At 50.9% G+C, this 20,516-nt stretch overlaps 1 protein-coding gene across 3 annotated transcripts in view; it reads left to right on the top strand.

Moving 5' to 3' along the window:
• Positions 1-20,516, top strand: part of NFATC1 (nuclear factor of activated T cells 1) — a 100,315-nt gene that overhangs the window by 65,540 nt on the left and 14,259 nt on the right. For 2 of the 3 annotated variants that reach the window (XM_080683474.1, XM_080683473.1), the window contains exon 9: positions 29-718. In XM_080683474.1, the coding sequence (XP_080539600.1) occupies positions 29-718 (690 nt within the window). The remainder of the gene's footprint in view (positions 1-28; positions 719-20,516) is intronic. The other variant, XM_080683475.1, reaches the window with a different exon arrangement.

Below are 20,516 nucleotides of genomic sequence, written 5' to 3'. Positions count from 1 at the left end.
TTTATTTAACGTTTTTTTCTTCTCACAGTTCCAACCATAAAAACAGAGCCCACCGATGACTACGAGCCGGCCCTGACCTGCGGACCAATGAGCCAGGGCCTGAGCCCGCTCCCGAAGCCCTGCTACAGCCAACAGCTGGCCCTGCCGCCCGACCCGGGGTCCTGCCTCGTGGCCGGCTTCCCGCCCTGCCTTCAGAGGAGCACCATGATGTCTCCGCCGCCCAGCACCAGCCCGAAGCTGCACGACCTGTCCTCCGCCCCCTACAGCAAGGGCATGGCCAGCCCAGGCCACGGCCCCCTCGGACTTCAGCGGCCAGCCGCAGGGGCCCTCGCCGGCCCCGAGATGCCGAGGCCCGTGGGTGTGCACCCCGGCTCCCCCCAGCAGCCGCCCCCCGCCCTGCTGCAGCCACAGGTGAGTCCACAGCTGAGCAGCAGCCGTCCCCCGGGTGGCCAGCCAGCACTCTGTCCCCACAGCCCCTCGACTGCACTGCCATCCAGTACCCAAGAGCCGACCTGTTTGCAGTCCTGCAGCCCAACCCGCCCACCCGGGATGGGCCACCAGCAGCACCAACTGCCGAAGGTTCCGGAAAAAGAGCCTGCAGCCGCCCGGCCTCTGCCGTTGCCCGAGGTGCGTGAGGACAGTAATCAGGGTCTGGCCCCCACTCCCGTATCAATCAAGCGAGAGCCTCAGGAGTTGGACCAGCTGTACCTGGATGACGGTAAGTGGGCGCCTGGCTTTGCACCGTGTGAGTGCGCGAAGGAGGGGTGTGTGAACTCGCTGCTTGGCGGAGGAGTGCACCCCGGCTCCTGAACCCCAGCACGGCACGCGGCTCTCCCTGCAGACGTGTCGCTGAGCCTGGCAGGCAGGACGATGGTGTGAAAATCTCGGTGCCACGGTCTTCCTGTAAAATAGTAACAAGATGCCTGCGTATTCTCAGCGTATTTAGTATAAAGAGCCGCTGTTCCCTTGGGGACAAGCTGGGGCTGCGGCGGAGGGACAGTGGGCCGTCTGACTTGCACCTTGATCATCATGATCTGCTCGCTACGTGTCGGTCCGCTGGCACTTTCTTGGGCTATGAGCACAAACGATCCACACAAGTGTAAGTTGTTTCCCGGACCTGGGCACGGATGGTCGTGAAGGCTAGTGGGGAGCAGTCAAGGGCACACACCTCTCCTCTCGGGGTGCTGCCCTGGCCTCCATTCCTCCTGGGCGAGGGCAGATGCCTGGCAAGCCCCTCCAGCCTGTGTCCCATGACCCTGGCACCTCATGGGCAGCCGCAGCCTTTCCCAGGAGGTGTGCTCATGACGGGGCAATGTTTCACATTCAGTGGACTCACAGGTGCTGGTTCTTCCCTTTGAGAAGGTGCCAGCATGGGAGGTGCTGGCGTGTGAGGGGTGCCTGGACCACAGCCCTGGGCCAATCTCTGGGCCCCTCTGGACTTGGTTCACTTGATGTCAGGAGCCAGACTTAGTTGAGACAGTCACCCTGAATCCCTCGGTCCAGGGGACAGCCGTTGTCACACAGGCCCAGCCCCCACTGTGCAGCCTCTGCTGATTGCCTTGCCCTGTCAGCCTGGTGGGGTGCAGGCATGGCGCTCTAGGTGCTCAAAGACTGCACCCTCCCACTCCTCTGGGCTCTGACGCCCACCTGGTGCCTCCGATGGGCTCCTGCTCCCCCTGTCACACTCCCAGCTGACACCAGGCTCCAGTCCTGGAGGTCCTGCCTCAAAACATCTTCCAAATGCCTGTGCCCTTTGCATCAGAGTCCCCACGCTGCTCACCTACGTGGTCAGTATGCTTTCTAGCAGGTCGTCTGCTCTTCATTTTCCCCAGATACTCTGCTTGCTTTCCCTGTGATCATGGTCATCTGTAGAACAGTGTAGGAGTCGCTCCCTGTCCTCAGCCTCCTGCCCCAGCCACACACACACTGCCTCTCAGCCATGCATGAACCGACCCTGGTCTGCCCACTTGTCTCCAGGTCACACACGTGGTCCTGGGCCCCCTGAGAGGTCCCGCGGCCCAGCCCAGTGCAGCTTTGCGCACGTAGGCTCTGTCTGCTCCGTTTGAGGCCACATTTGGGGACCTCATTCCCCTAAGTCTCCATAGTCCCAGGCCAGTTATAAACAAAGCTTTTCAGTGTAGCCCAGGACAGCAAAGGAATGTTCGTTTTGGGGTCAGGATTGGGACCGTAGTTAAGACAGCTGTGCCAGAGGCCTCCCTAGAAAGCAGTAAATGATGTCTATGAATATGCACCCTTTTCATGCACCCTTCCCCCACCCCATACGTGACATTTCATTGCTAATTCTCAGTCAGAACCACACAGGGAAAGCCTGGAACCCCTGCAGAGTACCTGCTGGACTTGGGCCCCTTACAGACACTCTGATCTGCCCCCCACAGGAGAGCGAATTCCCCTTAGCCCGTTAGAGCAGGTGGTGGGTGTCCACGGCTGACCAGCCTCTGCCATGGAACAGCCGTTCCCGGAGGTTGAGGGTTCTGGGGTGCAGCCTCCCACGTGTTTGGCTTCCCTCAATGGGGCTCTCAGGCCCGAGGGGCTGGAATTGGTTCAAGCACGCAAGCATGATGACCCTGCCCTGTTCTGGCAGCGGGAGCCACACCTTGTTTGTCCCCGTCAGAAAGCAGAGCCAATGCCTCTTGCTGTCTGAGTGGCTGAAATCTCCCCGGCCCGTAGGTATTTGGAATATAGCTGGTCCCGGCTCTCCCAGGAAATCTTGGGGTACTTACTGCTGTGCAGCCGCCATGAGGAGAAAGCACCTGTCTCACCAGAGATTGGGCAAACCGCCTGCCGAGAAGTCAGGGCTCGTGGGAAAATCTTTGTCTATTTATTTTTATTATTATTATTAATCCTCTCCCTAGGATATTTTCCCATTGATTTTTAGAGAGTAGAAGGGAGGCGAGAGACAGAGAGAGAAATGTCGATGTGAGAGAGACACATCAATTGGTTGCCTCCGGCATGCAGCCCAACCAGGGCCAAGGATCAAGCCTGCAACCGAGGTATGTGCCCTTGGCCAAAATCAAACCTGGGACCCTTCAGCCTGCAAGCCAACACTCCATCCACTGAGCCAAACTGACAGGGTATCATGGGAGGACCTTGAGGCCAGGTTTTTGTACCAAGCGTGACTCCTCGGAACCTGGAACCCGCCCTCTGGTTACAGCAGCGATGTCCATGCAGGTCAGACCTGGGACGGCATGACATCAAATCGAGGCCACACCATGATCAAGGAACCTGAGCTTCCAGCCTCCCACCCAAATTCTGAGGGCATTTGGGGTGGGTTTGCACTGTGGTTCCTTGATGTGGTGGTTGGAGAGAGTGACTGTGGGTGTGGGCAGAACTACGTTGCTTTCATAAGGCTTGTGTGGCACGTCAACTCCGTGATCTGATGCTTTGCTGGCCCCCATGTGAGGTTCTGTGTAACTGAGGTTTTTTAAAATTAATTTGTCCAACGGGGACAGTGTCCACATTCCTGCTTGTTCTGGGTGAAGGAAGCTTCCAGAGAGCTCCAGGGCACCCTGTGTGCTCAGTGTGTTGGGAGCCACACCTCACCTGGGAGAGGGGCCAGGGCTGACCCCGGCCGGGCAGGGAGGGGAGAGGGGCCAGGGCTGACCCCGGGCAGGGAGGGGAGGGTGGCCAGGGCTGACCCCGGGCAGGGTGGGCAGCAGGTGTGCCTTTGCCAGGAGGGTACCTGAACCACGTCTCCAGGCCAGCATGTTACCTGCCCCAGGACTTCACGGTATCTCCAGAACAGATTGCTCAGCCTTTTCGGAGTTGCAACACCTTATTGTGGTTTGACCTCTTCACCCAGTTATAGTCCGTCATTCTTCCCAGAAAACTCGGCTCAAAGGGAATCCCAGCTTATTTTAGGATGTCTTTGTTTGGGGTTGTTTCTACTCTCAGGTTTTGTTTCAAAGGTGCTCGGCCCATAAATATATTTCAATTACAGTTTATTCTTTGGTTTAACAATATTCCTAGGACTTTGGCTCTCAGTTTAGATTTCCCGATCATGGTAGAACCACAAGAGTACATTTTTTAAAGATTGGTTTTACGGACCTCATGTTATTTGAAATGTAGATTTTTAAAATGTGTCATAAAAGCTGCATGTGAGCCATGTCTCTGACAGGATTTCTGTGGATTGCCCTTGTTGAGAGTAGCACAAGGAGACCACCCCCCTCTGGGATGGGGATGTCCTCGATTTACTCACATGGAGCGTGCAGTTCACCCCCACGCACCCGCACCTGCATCATTGCTTATGTGCCCCACTTCCATACATTTGCTGGAAGCATATCCTAAACATTTCTGAAGCACACAGTGTATTCCAGCATTTATGTGAAGGGGACCTGCACCCCTTTTTAGCTGAAACGGAGGCCCTCCTTAGAGCTTTACAGCTGGAGCGATGGCTCCCAAGGCGTTGGCTTGTCTGCCGCCCAAGCCCCCTGTTGTCACCTCGACCTCCCTGCCGCCTCCACCACAATCCACAATTGGCCCTTTCAGCTCCTCCAGGAGCTCTAGGGTTTCCAGAAGTCTCGATGTCATTAAAGCAGTAAGCAGGTGGACCAGGCGGCCAGGATCGTGTCTGCCCCGAGTCTGGGCCGCGAGCCCCTCCGCCCCTCCTTTCCTGAGCTTAAGCTGCTCTGGGAGACAACAAAAGGCTTTCCTCATGGAAAGTTTTACTAACCTGGCCCGGCGCCCGAGTCTGAGGCCTTCCCCGTTCCCGACGATGATTGAAAGAGTCTGTATTATGGTGAGCAGGCACGCGGCGTCGTTAATATTGTGCACGTTAATATTGTGGACGTACTGCCACACGACGCAGAGGAGACTGAGCTCAGCTGTGCAAGTAGTTCATTAGGGTCCGGCCTGAATGATGTGGATGTCTGCGTGGTCGTCACCAGGCATAAAAACGGGACCGCGTGCCACACAGAGATGGGGACTACCGTGGGTCGCCGTGGGATCCCAGCAGCTTTACAAGTCGCTCTCTTGAGACCCTACGAGGGGAGCTCATCCAGGTCCCAGCCCGGAGCTGCAGGCCGTGGAGCGGGACCTCGAGCTGCTCCCTTCCCGGTGCCACGCCAGCCTCTCCGTGCTTGGTATGTGCCTCTCTGGGACGTCAGAGTCTCCACACACAGATGTGGAGCCGAGCTCCCAGGGGCTCTGTGCCTTCCAGGGGCTCAGACATTGGCTTAAATATCTTAGAGTTTGCCTAGATAAACCCGACCATCACCTGCAACCACCAGCGGCTGGCGCTTGGTGTGAGGACTGTCTTGCTAACCTGGTGGAGGCTGCGACAAGCATGGGTTCTGCTGTATCTTGGAAGGGGTGTGTGTTCGTGTTGGAAGCCCGTTGCCGTGAACTCCCGGGCAGCAGCAGGTGGGGACCTGCCCCTTGGTGAGGAAGGAATGGAAAGGCAGGCCCGGCTCTGCGTGTCCGCTGAGTCAGGTTGTCCATAAATAGGGCTGTGACGGCAGCATGTCTTCTGTTCCGTCCCAGGTGGGGGTGAGGAGCTCCGGCGTCTGTGAGGTCCTGGGCACTTTTCTCAGCCGCCTGGCGCACACGTTAACTATAAGCACAGAATGCTGTGAGTGACACGCCTTTCTCACAAGCCTCACTCTGCAGCCCGATGATTTTCTATATGCTTGGAGGGGAATTTGGTGGGTTTGCTTTCAACGAATCAACCCTCTTCTTTCTCTTTTAATGAGAGGTCTTAGCTCGTTCCCTTCTTTAAATGGAGAGTTGTTTGAGGTTATTAATTTGAGGGAAAGAAATGAGGTGGAGCAGAAAGAAACAAAAAGGAGGAGCCAGGGGTCTCGTGGAGCCTGGACAGGCAGCACCATTCAGAGCCGTTTGGTGCTGAAAACACTTGTCCCCAAGAAGCAAGAGGGAGCGGGAGCTGATGGTCAGGTAGGACTGCGGCGGGCAAGGCGGGCCCGCTCGTGACTGGTTGTCCTTTGTCACAGGCGAGCTCTGAGCAGTAACAAGGTGTCTGCGTGAGCACTGCATGGTCGTGTTGCCAGGGTTTCCCCCTGCAGAGAGGTGGGCGCCGTCCCAGAAGCACTCAGGTAGCTTTGTCTTCGTTTCAGACCAGTGTGTGGCGTTGGCCCGGGCTCTGCGTGTTCCCTCTCGGATGCTCGTACTTAAGAACAAGTGCTCTGCACAGACTCTCAGATCTGTGAGCCGGCCAGTAGCATACCACGGTGCTGTGTCACCGGAGCGTGAAGCCACAACGCAGGGTATTTAGAAGCACAATAGCCACATTCACAAAGCCCAGCTGTTGATAGACCGTCAAGGCTTGGCGTCTCTTCGGGGAGAGTGGTGACCAGGGCAATGCCGGGCTCTGTCTACATCTGTCGGACAACTGTGTTTTCGCAAGTGGGGCCAGAGCCCTGTAACGTGAGCCAGGCACTTGGCTCTGTGCCCTGCAGCTCCAGGCGGAGAGCCAGCTAAACACGGACACTTCCAAGTGATCTTCCTGATACAAAAGTGTGGCCTCACGTACGGATTCCCGAGGAACAGTGGTCACAGGCTCACAGATATCCATCAAGTCCAGGCAGAGAAGAGCACAGACATTTGCAATTGTACCAATTGTCTTCCCGTCGGAGCTGAGAGAGTCATTCCCAATCCTCAGTGACAAGGCGTTGCCAACTCACAGAAAACCCAAACGGCAATTAATAGTAGTCAGTGCTGGATGCATGGCCTTTGGTACTTCCCCAATTGACTTTTATATATATTCTCTCTGTTTTCATACCCGACCTTATAGCAATCCTCTGGGGCAAAGCTACCCATGGCAAGCCCCCCTGGCAGAGAAGGAAACTGAGGTTTAGGCAGAAATGCCATTAGACTTGCTCCACAGAAGCACAGCTAATTAGTGACAGACCTAGGAACACTCCCTCGATCTGCCAGCTCTGATTTGAACAGTCTGGCTGCTCTACCAAGGTTTAGCTATATTGCTGAATATTTCCCCCCACTTAGAGGTGTGATCAGCAAAGATTCCTGGTCAAAAGTCTAGCTTCCAAGTGCGAGTGGCCTTGGGAGCTAAAGAGGAGTGGGTGTCTATTTTTCTTCATTAGAGAACTTCTGGTTATTAACTGAGGCGCATTTGGTAACTCAAGAAGGCCTGGAAGACAGATGGGACTTCCAAAGTGATGGAGAGAGGACCTTGGTGAATCCCTCCCTGCAAGAGCAATAAAAATACTGACAAAACTCTCAAGTCAATAATTTCAGAGTCTGGAAATTACCAAACAGGCAGGACAAGTGAGAAACATTTATTCACGCAGAACTGGGCCTTGGTGAGAAGAGGACGGCCTGTGATGTTTTAACCTGGGCTGTTGCCGTCCACCCCCGCCTGCCCCCCAGCTCCATGGGGCATGGCATGAAAAGCAAGCACTTCACAGATAGTGCCGGAGATTGGCCTCTTTGGGGGTTCCATTAAGAACCCCATCCCCACAGTGCAGTCAGTATTTTGACTGGTCATGAGCTCCCTGGAAAAGCTGCATTCCTCGGGCATCATCAGAAACAATGGATGCTGGCTCTGGTTTGGTTCTCAATGGTTGGAGCATCATCCTGTGTACCAAAGGGTTATAGGTTCAATTCCTGGTCAGGGCACATTCCTAGGTTGCAAGTTCCATCCCCAGTCAGGGCACGTCCAGGAGGCAACGATCCATGTTTCTCTGTCATATCAATGTTCCTCTCTCTCTCCCTTCCTATCTCTAAAATCAATGAATGTGTCCTTGTGTGTGGATAAAAAAAAAAATTATAGATGCTGGAATTATGCTCATTGGAGCTGCCCAACACTGTGTTCTCAATTGGAACAAACAGGGATGTTCCTAACTAGATGTTCCTAACTAGATGTTCCTAACTAGATAACCATGGTGGTGGCGGGGGGTGGGGAGTTTGAAAAACCCTGACATATTCCTGGGGACCGAGAAGACTGCACATGTGCACACAGATGTGCGCATACTCAGGGAAGACCTGGGGAAAGAGAGGGCTCCGGTCATTCACCTCTGGCTGACCTTGAGACCCTGTACAAGCACATGTGAAAGCTAAGGCTGACTTGTGAATTCCCTGCAACACACAGATCTCCTTGACAAATGCCCTAATGGCATAAGGCATTCAAAGAAACCTGATAACTCACTGACCATTAAACTGAGGGTGACCCCTAGAAGCCTAGTTTAAACATAAAAGATTTTTTTTAAAAAAAGGAGGACAGAGAATTTAGTGGCCACACAATTAGTTCAGAAAAGTCACTAATCAAGTAAACAGCAACAGGGAGAAAAAGAGTCCACGATAACAACACATCATGGGGGAAGGGCTGATTCTGCTATAATATATTATCTATAATGTCCAGTTTCAACCAAAAAATTATGAGAAACACAAAAATGCGTCTTATATGTGGGGAGGGGGGGGTGCAGTGGGGGAACAACCCACAGGCAACAGAAAATGTCCCGAGAGGGCTCTAGTGTTGAACTTGGTAGCCAAGGCTTCAGATCTGCTACTATATACACTGAGTGGCCAGATTATTATGATCTCTGAACGCATAATAATCTGGCCACTCAGTGTATATCCTATATAATAAAAGGCTAATATGCAAATTGTCGCCTCGACTAGGAGTTCAACCAACAGACAGGCCGGCCAACCGCCCATGTCCCCTCCCCCTGGCCAGGCTGGCTGGACCCCACCCATGCACAAATTCATGCACCGGGCCTCATATATATATGTGTGTGTGTGTGTGTACACACACACACACACACACACTGAGTGGCCAAATTATTATGCGTTCAGAGATCATAATAATCTGGCCACTCAGTGTATATGTTCAAAGAACCAAAGGAATCAATGTTTAAAGAATTTGAAGGTGAGTATGACAACTCTCACTAAAGAGAGAATTTCAGTAATGATATAGAAATTCTATTTAGAAAAGAGCTAAGAAGAAATACTAGTGTGTAAAAATACAATAATTGAAATTAAAAATTCATTAGATTGAAGCTCACAGAGTAAACAAACCAACAAACTTGAAGGAAGGTCAATGGATTATGCAATCTGAGGAATAGAAAGAAAAGTGAACATGGGGACATCATAAAGCATACAAGCATATGTATAATGGGAATCCAGAAAGAGAGGAGAAAGAATGGGGTAAAAAAAATATTTGAAGAAATGGCCAAAATCTTCTCAATTAGATGAAAAACATTATTCTATACATCCAAAAGGGTTAACAAATTTTAAGTAGGATAAAGTCAGAAATTCACACCTAGACACATCATAACCAAACTGTCAAACATCAAAGAAAATGAGACAATTCTGAAGGCAGCAAAAAAAAACAAGACACCAGGTACATAGATGCCTCAATAAGATTAACAGCTGACTCCTCTTGAGCAATCATGGAGGCCATAAGGCAGTGGGATGTAGTATTCAAAGGACTGAAAGAAAAAAGCTATTGACCAATAAGTCTGTATCTAGCAGAAGTGGCTTTAGGATAGGAGGCATGAAGCTATTCTCAGAAAAGCAAAGATGCAGAGAATTTGTTGCCAGCAGACCTGACCTACAAGAAGAACTGAAGGGTGTCCTTCAGGCAGATGGTAACTCAGATCGACTCAAAGAAATAAAAAGCACTGCTGAAAAGAATTGCATAGGTAAATAAAAAAGACAACACAAGCATATTTTTAAACTTTTTTCTTCTAACTAATTTTTTAAAAATACATAAGACAATCATTACAAAATGTTCTGATGAGCTTACAATATATAAGTACATTGTTTGTGTGACAATAACAGCACAAAGGAGGGCAAATAGGCTTTTCTCCAGAACAAAGTTTCTATATATTATTAGAAATAAGTAAGTATTAATCTGAAATTGTTTTATGTTAAACTGCATATTGTAATTCCTAGAGGAACCACGAAGAAAATAACTTTAAAATATATAATAAACAAAACAAGATCAAAAAAGGCATTTAAATGGTATGCCAGGAAAAATATATTTAACATGAAAGAAGGTGGTAATGAAAGATCATAGGAACAAAGCCACTACAAACAAAAAAGAAAAGAAAAGAAAAACCACAGGACGTGGAAAACAAGTAATAAAATGGTAAATGTAAATCCTACGGTCCAATCACATAAAATATAAAAAGACTAAACACTCCAATAAAAAGGTGGAGCTTGTGAGACTAGACTGGGAAAAACCCCACAGGATCCAACTATATGCTGTCTACAAAAGACATGTTTTAGATTGAAAGCACAAATAGGTGAAAGTACAAGGGTGGATAAGATATGTCATGCCAATAGTGACCAAAAGAGATCTGGGGTAGCTATTCTAACATCAGACAAAATAGTAAGGACCAAAAAAATGTAACTGGAGACAAGGAGGGCATTTATAATGAGTAAAACATAAGTTGAGTAGAAAGATAAAACAATTATGAATATATTTGCACCCAACAATGGAGACCCATAATACATGAAACAAAAACTGGCAGAATTGAAGGGATAAATTGAAAGACAATTTAAAAATAATAGCTGGAGATTTTAATATTCTACCTCAATAATGGATAGAACAACTAGACAGAAAATCAGCAAGGAAATAAAACAATTGAACAGTCCTGTCACCAGCTTGACTTAAATAACGTCTGCAGAACACGCCACAGAGTGCATGCGTGAGGACCGTTCTCCAGGACAGACTTCCTGCTTGGCCATAAACCAAGCCTGGATACATTTTCAAGATTAATTTTGATCACATGGGAATTACTAGTAATCTATAGCATCAACACAGTCCCTGACAAAATTCTAGCAAATTTTTTTCTCAGAAACTGATGAAATGATCCTAAAATTTATATGAAATTTCAAAGATCCAGAATAGCCAGAGCAATTTCTAAAACAAAGAACAAAGTTGGAAGGGTCACACTTCTAGATTTCAAACCTCACTACAAAGCGGCAATAATCAAGACAGTGTGATAATGATATGATACCGTACAAGACATGTAAGTCAATGCAACAATAGAGAGCCCAGGAATAAACCCTTATATTTTTGGTAAATTGATTTTTAACAAAAGTGCCAAGCCATTGAATCGGGGCAAAGGATAGCCTTTTAAACAAATGGTGCTGGGACAAGTGGATAAATACATGGAAAAAAAAAAGAAATTAAACAATTAACTAGAAATTGATCATGGAATTAAATATAAGAACTAAAATATAAAACTTGGGAGATAATATATGAGAAAATCCATGGATTAGGCAAGGATTTTTTTAGATATAATACCAGAAACACAATCCATAAAAGAAAAAAAAATTGATAAGTTCAACCTCATCAAAATTAAAAATGTTGTGCTTCAAAAGATACCATCAAGAAAATGAAAATATACCCTAGCTGGTTTGACTCAGTGGATAGAGTGTCGGCCTGTGGACTGAGGGTCCCGGGTTGGATTCCAGTCAAGGGCACTTGCCCAGGTTTCGGGCTCCCAGTAGGGGGCGTACAGGAGGCAGCTGGTCAATGATTCTCTCTCATCATTGATGTTTCTATCTCTCTCTCCCTCTCCCTTCCTCTCTGAAATCATTAAAAATATATTCTAAAAAAATAAAATGAAAATACAAGCAACAGACCAGAAGAATATATTTGCAAAACATATATCTGATGAAGGGCCTGTATCCAGAATATACAAAGAACGTTATATCTCAACAGTAAGACAAACAGCTTAGTCAAAACCTGGGCACAAGACTTAAACAGGCTTTTCTCCAGAGATGATACAGGAGTGTCTCCTAAGTGCATGAAGAGATACTCGACACCGTTCGTCACAGGGATGCAAAAGACGCCAGTGCACATGAGATAGCATTGCTCACCCACTGTAGTGGCTGTAATAATAAGGGAGACAATAGCCAATTTGGAGAGGATGTGGAGAAATTGGAACTCTCACTCGTTAGTTGTCACTTTGGCCATGTCTTTAAAAGTCAAACAAAAATTTACCATAAGACGCATCAATTCCACTGTTAGGTGTCTACCCACGAGAAATGAGTGTGCACATGCACAAAGACTTGCACACAAATGTTCTCAGAGGTATTATTCACAGTAGCCCAACCTTTGAAACAACCTAAACATCCAGCAACTGGTGAACAGCTAGGAAAAGGGAGATATATTCATACTGTGGAATATGATTCAGCCACAAGAAGGAATGAAGTACTAATTCATGCTAGGACATGGGTGAATCCTGAAACCATGATGCTGAGTCAAAAGGGCCAAACACAAGAGACCCCACAGTATATGGTTCCATTTGTATAAAAATGTCCAGAAAAGGCAGAGGCAGAGAATCGCTTGGCATGGGGACGTTTCCAAGGATGGGTCCGGGACTGCTTCTCTCGTACAGCTCAAGGAACTTCTCTCGCAAGGTGTGTTTAAGGTTAAGCATCGTTTTGTCATGTGCTTAATGAGCCTGTAAAATGCTCTGGCCAAAGGAGACGGTGCGTGCAAAGCTCGGGCCCGTGTGTGTCACGTAGTTTTCAGTTTGTGTGGGGAGCACATGTGGTCCCAGGACTCTTTTCTTTAAGGAGTGTTGGAAGAAAATTCTAACTCTATGTTAGATGGGTCCTCTCAGCCCTGTACACCATGCTGCTGGTAGAATTTCTCTTAGGGAATAAAACACATGTGCCTCTCTGTTACATACTGTTTAGTAAAATTAAGGGCTATCTTTAAAGCTTGGACTGAGGTGATGGGAACAGCTCCACCAGTTGCCCCAGCAGGATGGTTGCCGTCCCATCCTCTGATGTGGGCGATGGAGGGTCTCTGTCCTGTTAATGGAGGTTGGGCACATGGAATTTTGAGTCCCTTTACCTTTTCAGTTTGAATGTGAAACTGGGTTCTTCCTTCCTTCCAGATTATAATATAAAGAACAAAGAAAGCCTTTGAAACATCCGCCCTTATCACGTCCAGGGACCTCAGCTAATCACTGCCTGATACTTGGGACAATAGGCCAGTCAGCCAGGCCCCTCCCTCTGAGCACAGTGATGGCTCCCAGGGCCCAGAGACTGGTTTTCTTTTGTCCCAAAAAGGGGGCAGACAGTGCAGGATGCAGTCATCTCCGTGGGCCAGGGGTGGGTGTTATCGGCCCCCAGCCCATCCTCCCTCCCGCCCTGGGGTGAAGGCATGCCCGGCCAGGCCCTATCAGGCCCTCACAGCTGCTGTTATTTCAGATACGGCAGGAAGTGGGCCCTGGAAGACAGTGGGAGCTCCGAGCCCTCAGTAACATCTAGAAATGTCTGTGATTTACCCGAGGCCCTGGCTGCAGTCCAGCCGCTACAGGAGGGAAAGGAAAAAGTACAGCAGAGACGCTGTCTGGCTTCGCAGACAAGGGGGGAGCTTTGCCATCGCCTTGGGGCCCTGGCCGGCCAAGTGCTCCAGGTGGCGAGGCCGGCAGCTCCCTCTGCCCTGAGGGGCGGGACCCACACATGGGCGCACCCCTTAGTCTCCTTCTTTGACGGTCTCCTCCACCATCTCTGCCATAAAAGGGGCAGGTCTGCAGTTTCGTCCTGTGGGTCCCTGCAGATGATTTTAACAGGGTTGAGCTTTGGCCCAGCAGAAGCCAGATTGGAAAACCCAGGGCTGACGTTTGTGAGGTCATGTTTGAGGTCAGAGCAATTCTGTGCAGACAGGTCCTCTCAGACTCAGTTGGGTCCAGGTGGCTCAGAGCTGCCTGAAAGACACACTCCGCGTTGCCCTGTCCACGGGCGAGCGTCTGCCACCTCTGCCTGCTCCTGAGCGTATGCTCTGGGATCGGTGCTTAGCAAGGGGCCCAGATACGACAGTGGCTCCGTCAGCGATCTCGCTAGCATCTGCGAGTGTTTAGTGCGAGAAATTACATTTTAGGACATTTCCTCTTAATTATGGCCCAGGCAAGATTGGTCAGGGAGGGAAATGTGCTGAGGTCATGTGTCGGGGCTGCCGTGGTCCCGGGAGGGGAGAGCCGTGCTGTTTGCTGCTTTTGGCGCAGCTCCTGCTTTCACAGCGTCAAACTCAGAGTCGCCTTTATGTGCACTTTCCTTTTTTTTCCACAGTAGCTGTTGCCAGCACGCTGTAAACTACCGTATATCACTCAGATTTAAGAACCTAAACTTTAAAACAAATTAAACTCTTGTTGACATTGTAATAAAAATCAGAATGGAACCGAGCAGCTCAGCAGAAGCGAACTTCAATTATTTCTGTGGATTTAAGATTGTTTTCTGGGATCTCCAGTCTCCCAGCACAGCAGAGTTATTTCCTTCTGGCAGATGGCTGGAGAGAAGAGGTGATGGATGGATGGATGGATGGAGTGAGGTGGCAGCCGCTGGCCAGCCGGAGGGGGTCGTCCCTCCGTCACCTGAGCAGTTGCTCTGGCCTCAGCAGGAGCGTCTGCGGCACACTTAAAAAGGCAGCTATGGGACAGCTACGTGTGTTGGGGGGCAGAAGCCATGTGTCGGTATTTTATGCATTTTAATTTAAGAAAGGAACTCAGCCCTAGCTGGTTTGGCTCAGTGGATAGAGCGTCGGCCTGTGGACTGAAGGGTCCCGGGTTCCATTCTGGTCAAGGGCACATGCCCAGGTTGTGGGCTCAATCCCCAGAACGAGACGTGCAGGAGGCAGCTGATCAATGGTTCTCTCTCATCGTTGATGTTTCTATTTCTCTCCCTCTCCCTTCCTCTCTCTGAGGTCAATAAAAGTATTTTGTTTTTAAGGGAGGGAGGGAAAAAGGGAGGGAGGGAGGGAGGAAGGGAAGGAAGGAAGGAAGGAAGGAAGAAAGAAAGAAAGAAAGAAAGAAAGAAAGAAAGAAAGAAAGAAAGAAAGCTCAAAACTGTCAATGTCTGTGTGCTAACTAGGTGTTTGTACTGGATTACAGAGCATTTCAAGCATAGTTCTGACTGTCCTTCAAACTCATCTGAGCACCCCTCCCCACCCCTTATCTTCATCACCACACGAATCGTGAACCATGATGTTTGATGCCCTGTTCATAATCTCTCTCACTCCCTAAGATGGAAACGGTGGTTTCCACTGGATCCAATGCCAGCTTTCCACCCTGCGTGCAGTTTCCTGCCGTGATAATGTAGAATAAAGCATTGCAGAGAAGCCGGCAGATGGAAAGTGGGTGATTGATGGATTGGAGAGCACTCTCCGGAGGTGGCAGGCTCCTGGGAGCTGAGTTTTGACCTGGGCTTCCGAGGGAGCCTTTCCCCAGCATCACCAGGCCCTCGCCCGCGGCTTCCTCCTCTGCGCAGCTTCCTGTTTCTCTGATTTCAGGGCCAGGTTGGCAACAGCTTTCATGGCCTCTGGCTCATAAAAATGCTGATGTCCACGTGCACCCTTGTTGACCAGAGCTCCCCTACGTTGTCCCCCTTGCTAAGTCTTCAAAGCCCCAGGCCACCCGAGGGGGGTGAGAGTGGCTGAGACGTGGGGGCGGGGCAGGGGGAGGAGGCCTGTAGAGGAGCCGGTATGAGCAGATGGCCCCGCTCACTTGCCATGCCCCATGCACTTCCTAAATGGCAGGAAGGTGAGCAGAAGAGGACTTAAATCATGATTCCTTCAGGTCCCTCAGCGCCACTTGCTGGTTAGAGGAACCCGTGAGTGCACACAGTCACTCACTAACCTGCCCACCAGGGTCTTCACACTAATGAGCGCATGGGATTTCTGAAGTATTGATCACATTGATTAGGTCAGTGATCTCCACTTGTCCAGCTGAATTCCAGGGCGTTTGGTAAAATGTGTACTTCTGCTCTTGAACAAGGGAGCGGATTTTAAATGTCCCACAGCTTGTGGAGAGTGAAGGTGCAGAACGTTGAACCCCTCACACCCCCCCTCACACCCCCCCCCAGCTTCTAAACTGTGCTTGGGGTCCCCTCCACATCATCTGGGTCTTTGTGACTTGTTGTTATGGAAACAGGCTGCAGACAGGACCCGAGGCTCAGTGAGACGCCAGCAGCTTCAGTCCATGGGGCAACAGTGGTCTCACTGGTCTGCAGAACGTCAACGGTGAACGAGTATCTTCAAATAGTTTGTTGTCTACCTAGTCGGTGTTTTATTTGAGGACATATGTTTTAAATATATTTTTATTGATTTCAGAGAGAAAGGGATAGAGATAGAAACATCAATGATGAGAGAGAATCATTGATTGGTTGCCTCCTGCACACCCCCTACTGGGGGCGGATCTAGCCCACAACCCAGGCATGTGCCCTTGGTCGGAATCGAACCTGGGACCCTTCAGTCTGCAGGCCAACACTCTATCCACTGAGCCAAACCGGCCAGGGTGTGAGGACATATTTTAAGGCTTCTTCAGAAACGAAATTTAGACCAAGAGAGAAAGAATTAAAATTAAATTTTCCAAACAGACAGCTCATAGAAAAGAAAAAACGGCAGCAAACAGCGCGCAGATTTCCACAGCAATAACTGCGCCCTGAGCGGGAGACTTCCCGGGTGCTGCTCAGAAACGCATGGAGGGACCCGTTCAGCTTTCCACTGCGGATGTGGAGCAGCCAGTGTCTGCAGGCTCTGCACTCAGCTCTGGCACAGAGGGGCCATGAGGACAAGAGCAGGGCACATGCCCGAACCCATGAAACCCCAGTGGGAGGACAGCGTGGTGCCACCAGATGGTGCCAGTGAAGAGCCCAGGGAATCGCAGAGGCGTGGTTACAGTGAACCTGAGGGGCTCCGGGTGGCATCAGGAGGGACTTTGAGCGGAATCCAGTCCAGGGCCAAGGCGGACGGGTCATCTGCTCGGGTGTCTCTGCTCACACGGGAGCTGCACTTAGTGTGACTCCACGGAAGGGTCCCACCGCTGTCAAGTTTGGGCATGGTTGGTGGAGAGAATTTCCCCCAGAAAGTGGGAAGGTGTCCCCGGCCGCACCGTGGTCCCCAGTTCACGGCCCCACGCCTCCTGTCTGTGTTTAGGAAGGAAACGCAGGTGACTTCTTCACCGTTCTTTCCAGTGTCCTTAGTAATGCTGTCCCACTACCTGGCTGAGGTGGTCTTAGGGGGTTCCGTTGGGCTGCTGGTCTTGGTGATTAGCGGGGGCACATCCTCAGAGAGTCATTCCAGAGAGTCAGAGCGCGTGCGTGCCGGTCCCGCTGATTCAATTTAGGAGAACGAAAGCCCAGTAATGTGCAATTACAAGGACTTAATGGCCCTTTGTACTGACTGCAACATCCATGGCACCTAATACACTTTGATGAATTGCTCATTACATGCAGTGTTGGAATAGCTTCTGTAAAGATTAATAATTGGATAATCAATACCAAAATTCAATCTCGGGTGCTTGTTCCACTCCAGGGTCAATATGTCCTAAAGATTATGGGACCTGTCTCATTTGCCTGTGCTTTTCTGACTTGGCCTCTCTCTCCTACCTTTGGTTTTCCACATTGGGAATTTTTAAGGGTAACTGAACAGCGAGGTCGCTGCGCACTGTTCTTCGTGCCTTCTGTGATTTTTCTGCTCAGACCTTTACAGAATGGAAACACAGGCTCCATGTTGGTCAGTTTTGTCTACATTCACAGGGACAGCTTTTACCCTTGGAGTGGGCTCAGCCTGGAAGGGGGTGGGGGTGTGGACAAGACATTAAGAATCGTGCAGTGAGAGTGGACTCAGCAGACACCTCTGGCGTGGACGGGGCACCAGGTGGCCTTCCTCAGGTGGCTGGGAGAGGCCAAGTGCGGGTTGTGGGCATCCTGGGGCACGGACATCATAGCTGGGCTCCGAGAAGAGGTGTCGGGGTGCACACCGGGCCCTTACAAACAGATTTTCGTCTTGGCAGCGCTCGCTCTGGCTGTGGGTAGGGAAATGCCGAGGGAACCCCGCTGAGAGCTGGCGGCCGAGTGGGCTGTGGAAGTGGTGGACTTGAGGACAAGTGGGTGGACGTGTTCGTATTCCGGACCCACGTGGGGACAGGCAGGATGCGGGCCGGGTGTGGGTGGTGAGAGGCAAAGGCAGCCTCGAGCAGTGGGGGAGCAACGATGGGGAGCTGTGCGTGGAGCTCCGCAGAGGTCTGGGTGGGACCCTTGCTGGAGACTCAGCGGCTGAGCCTGAGTCCCTGGGAGGAAGGCGCACCGTGGGGTGTGCAGAGGACAGACACTCGGGGCCTCCGCTAATTCCTCTCTGGCCGGCCTGAGCGATGGGGCTGCCAGCTGGGAAATGGCTCGGGGAGGACGTGGAGCTGAGGACAGCACATGTGAGATGCCAGCACATAAGTATGGCCCAAGAGTCTGAGGTGCTAGGTAGGAATTTGTGTTGAAATTGAACTACAGGCAGTGCTATGAGGTAGAAAGAGAGAAAGACTTGCCCGAGCTAGCCCATTTGGCTCAGTGGATAGAGCATCAGCCCTCGGACTGATGGGACCCGGGTTTGATTCCTGTCAAGGCCTTGTACCTTGGTCGGGGTGTGTGCGGGAGGCAACCAATCGATGTGTCTCTCTCACATCTATGTTTCCCTGTCTCTCCCCATCCCTCTACTCTCTAAAACTCAATGGAAAAATATCCTTGGGTGAGGAGTAACACAAAAGAAAATAAATAAAGACTGGATGCTGCTAACCCAGTGCTCTCTGCCCCCGGGCTTCTCCCACCAGCAGCAAACCAGACAAAGAACCAAAGCACAACCTGGTCTGCAGGCATCACACCCAGACCCTGACCTTTGGGGTACCCCATCTTCTCACAGCCCACCCGCTGGTGGCCAAGAACAGCGGCTACAGCCCAGTAGATCAGAGGGCGCTTGTGTTGCCTCGGCTGGTCCACCAGTGGCAGAGGGACAGCTTGCAGGACTAGAACCCTGCCCTGCGTCCTCTGCTGTGACTCAGGTGAGGTTGCTGTTCTCTCCCTCTGGGCTGTGGCTGCAGCCATTCCTCGAGCTACAGCTAGTGGGCAATGGCGGGAGATGGCAGGTGATGGCGGGCAGTGGTGGGGTGATGGCGGGAGATGGCAGGTGATGGCGGGCAGTGGTGGGGCAATGGCGGAAGATGGCAGGTGATGGCGGGCAGTGGTGGGTAATGGTGGGGCAATGGCTTGGAGATGGCGGGAGATGGCAGCCAACGACAGGGCAGTGGAGGGCGAATGTTGGCGATGGCGGGCAGACTATAGGAGCTGTATTCCTCACTACTCACCAGCTTCTCCATCAAGGGGAGACAGCAGTGGCTGTGGCTGAGACCCCTGTGCTACAAGGACCCACCAGGATGCAGCTGCTGACCCGCGCTGACATCACACACCTGTGTGGGTGCAGGCTCATGGAGGGGCCACCCCATCGCAGATCTCAGTTCTCACACATTGTCTTTCTGCTTCAGCTTAGTTTCTGTGCCTGTGAAATGGAGGTGGCCTTGCAGGAATTCAGTCTAAGAAGTGTGGAGTGGCATTAATAACTTTAAAGAGCACTTTAAAAACTCTTGCAAATTCTAACAGTGAAAATGAAAACATCTGCATGTCATCTTAATTCCTTTCTCAACACTCAAAGCCCTGGGCTGCTGTGCAGAGGGCTGCTGTGCAGAAGCCCGCTGGCTCAGAGCAGCTGAGCAGAGCTGTCACCCCATCTCGGCTGTCCTGTGCCACAGGCTGCAGGTGAGGATGGGCTCCAGGTGACTCTCTCCAGGTGACTCTGGGGTTGGGGTGCTGGTCCCCAAGCCTGAGTCCTGTGGAATGAATCAGAGCTGCATGTTGGCCCTGAGATCTGGGCTGGGTGACCTCCTGCACCCCAGTGAGAATCCAGCTTTTCAAAGCTATTCTCTGCATCCCTCCCCGCTTTTCCATTCAGCACCACGGCCACGTGGCATCATCCGTCACTCCCAAGCCTGTGTGTTATTCGACACTGCATTCCGCGGAATGTTTTGGCTGTCCTCAAACCTCAAGCAAAATGTCACTTGTAGTGTTATGTTTTCAATTTGTGAAAAAACTAGCACAGAATTTCTTCTTAAAGATTTGAATGAGGTTAGGGTATTTGAAGGTGAGCAGCACTAGGGAAGTAAATGAAGGTAGAATTCTCCCAAGGCACCAAAAAGGCCTCTTTGCATTTCCTGGTTGCCCCAGCTAACCCCTGTGTCTCAGACATCCGTGTGTGTGGGGGGGGGGAGGGGGGGGGATCAAATCTTGGGCTCTTCTTCAAATGTTTTGGTTCAGTGGGTCTGGTGAGGCCTGAGAATCTGCATCCGTTCCAGCTCCAGGTGACTCGGCCAGTCCCCAGTGTCACGAGGAGCAGGGGCAGGCCCGGTGCGTTCATGGTATGGTGTGGTGTGGGGCCAGGGCCAGGATGTCCCTCGTAGCAGCTACCAGGGGTGGACAAACTTTTTGACTCGAGGGCCACAATGGGTTCTTAAACTGGACCGGAGGGCCGGAACAAAAGCATGGATGGAGTGTTTGTGTGAACTAATATAAATTCAAAGTAAAGGAGCGGAGGGGAGAGCAAGAGAACCGGATAGAACAGCCGGATCCGGCCCGCGGGCCGTAGTTTGCCCAAGGCTGAGCTAGACCCTGGTGTCCTCCGCCTGCCCTGAGTGCCCAGAGAGCGGGCCAGACGTGGGAGGCTAACCAGCCAATCACCATCT

Source organism: Plecotus auritus (genome assembly GCF_963455305.1).
Source record: "Plecotus auritus genome assembly, chromosome: 8".
NCBI classification, from domain to species: domain Eukaryota; kingdom Metazoa; phylum Chordata; class Mammalia; order Chiroptera; family Vespertilionidae; genus Plecotus; species Plecotus auritus.
Note: the sequence above shows the minus strand (reverse complement) of the source record. Positions and strands in the feature narration are given on the sequence as shown.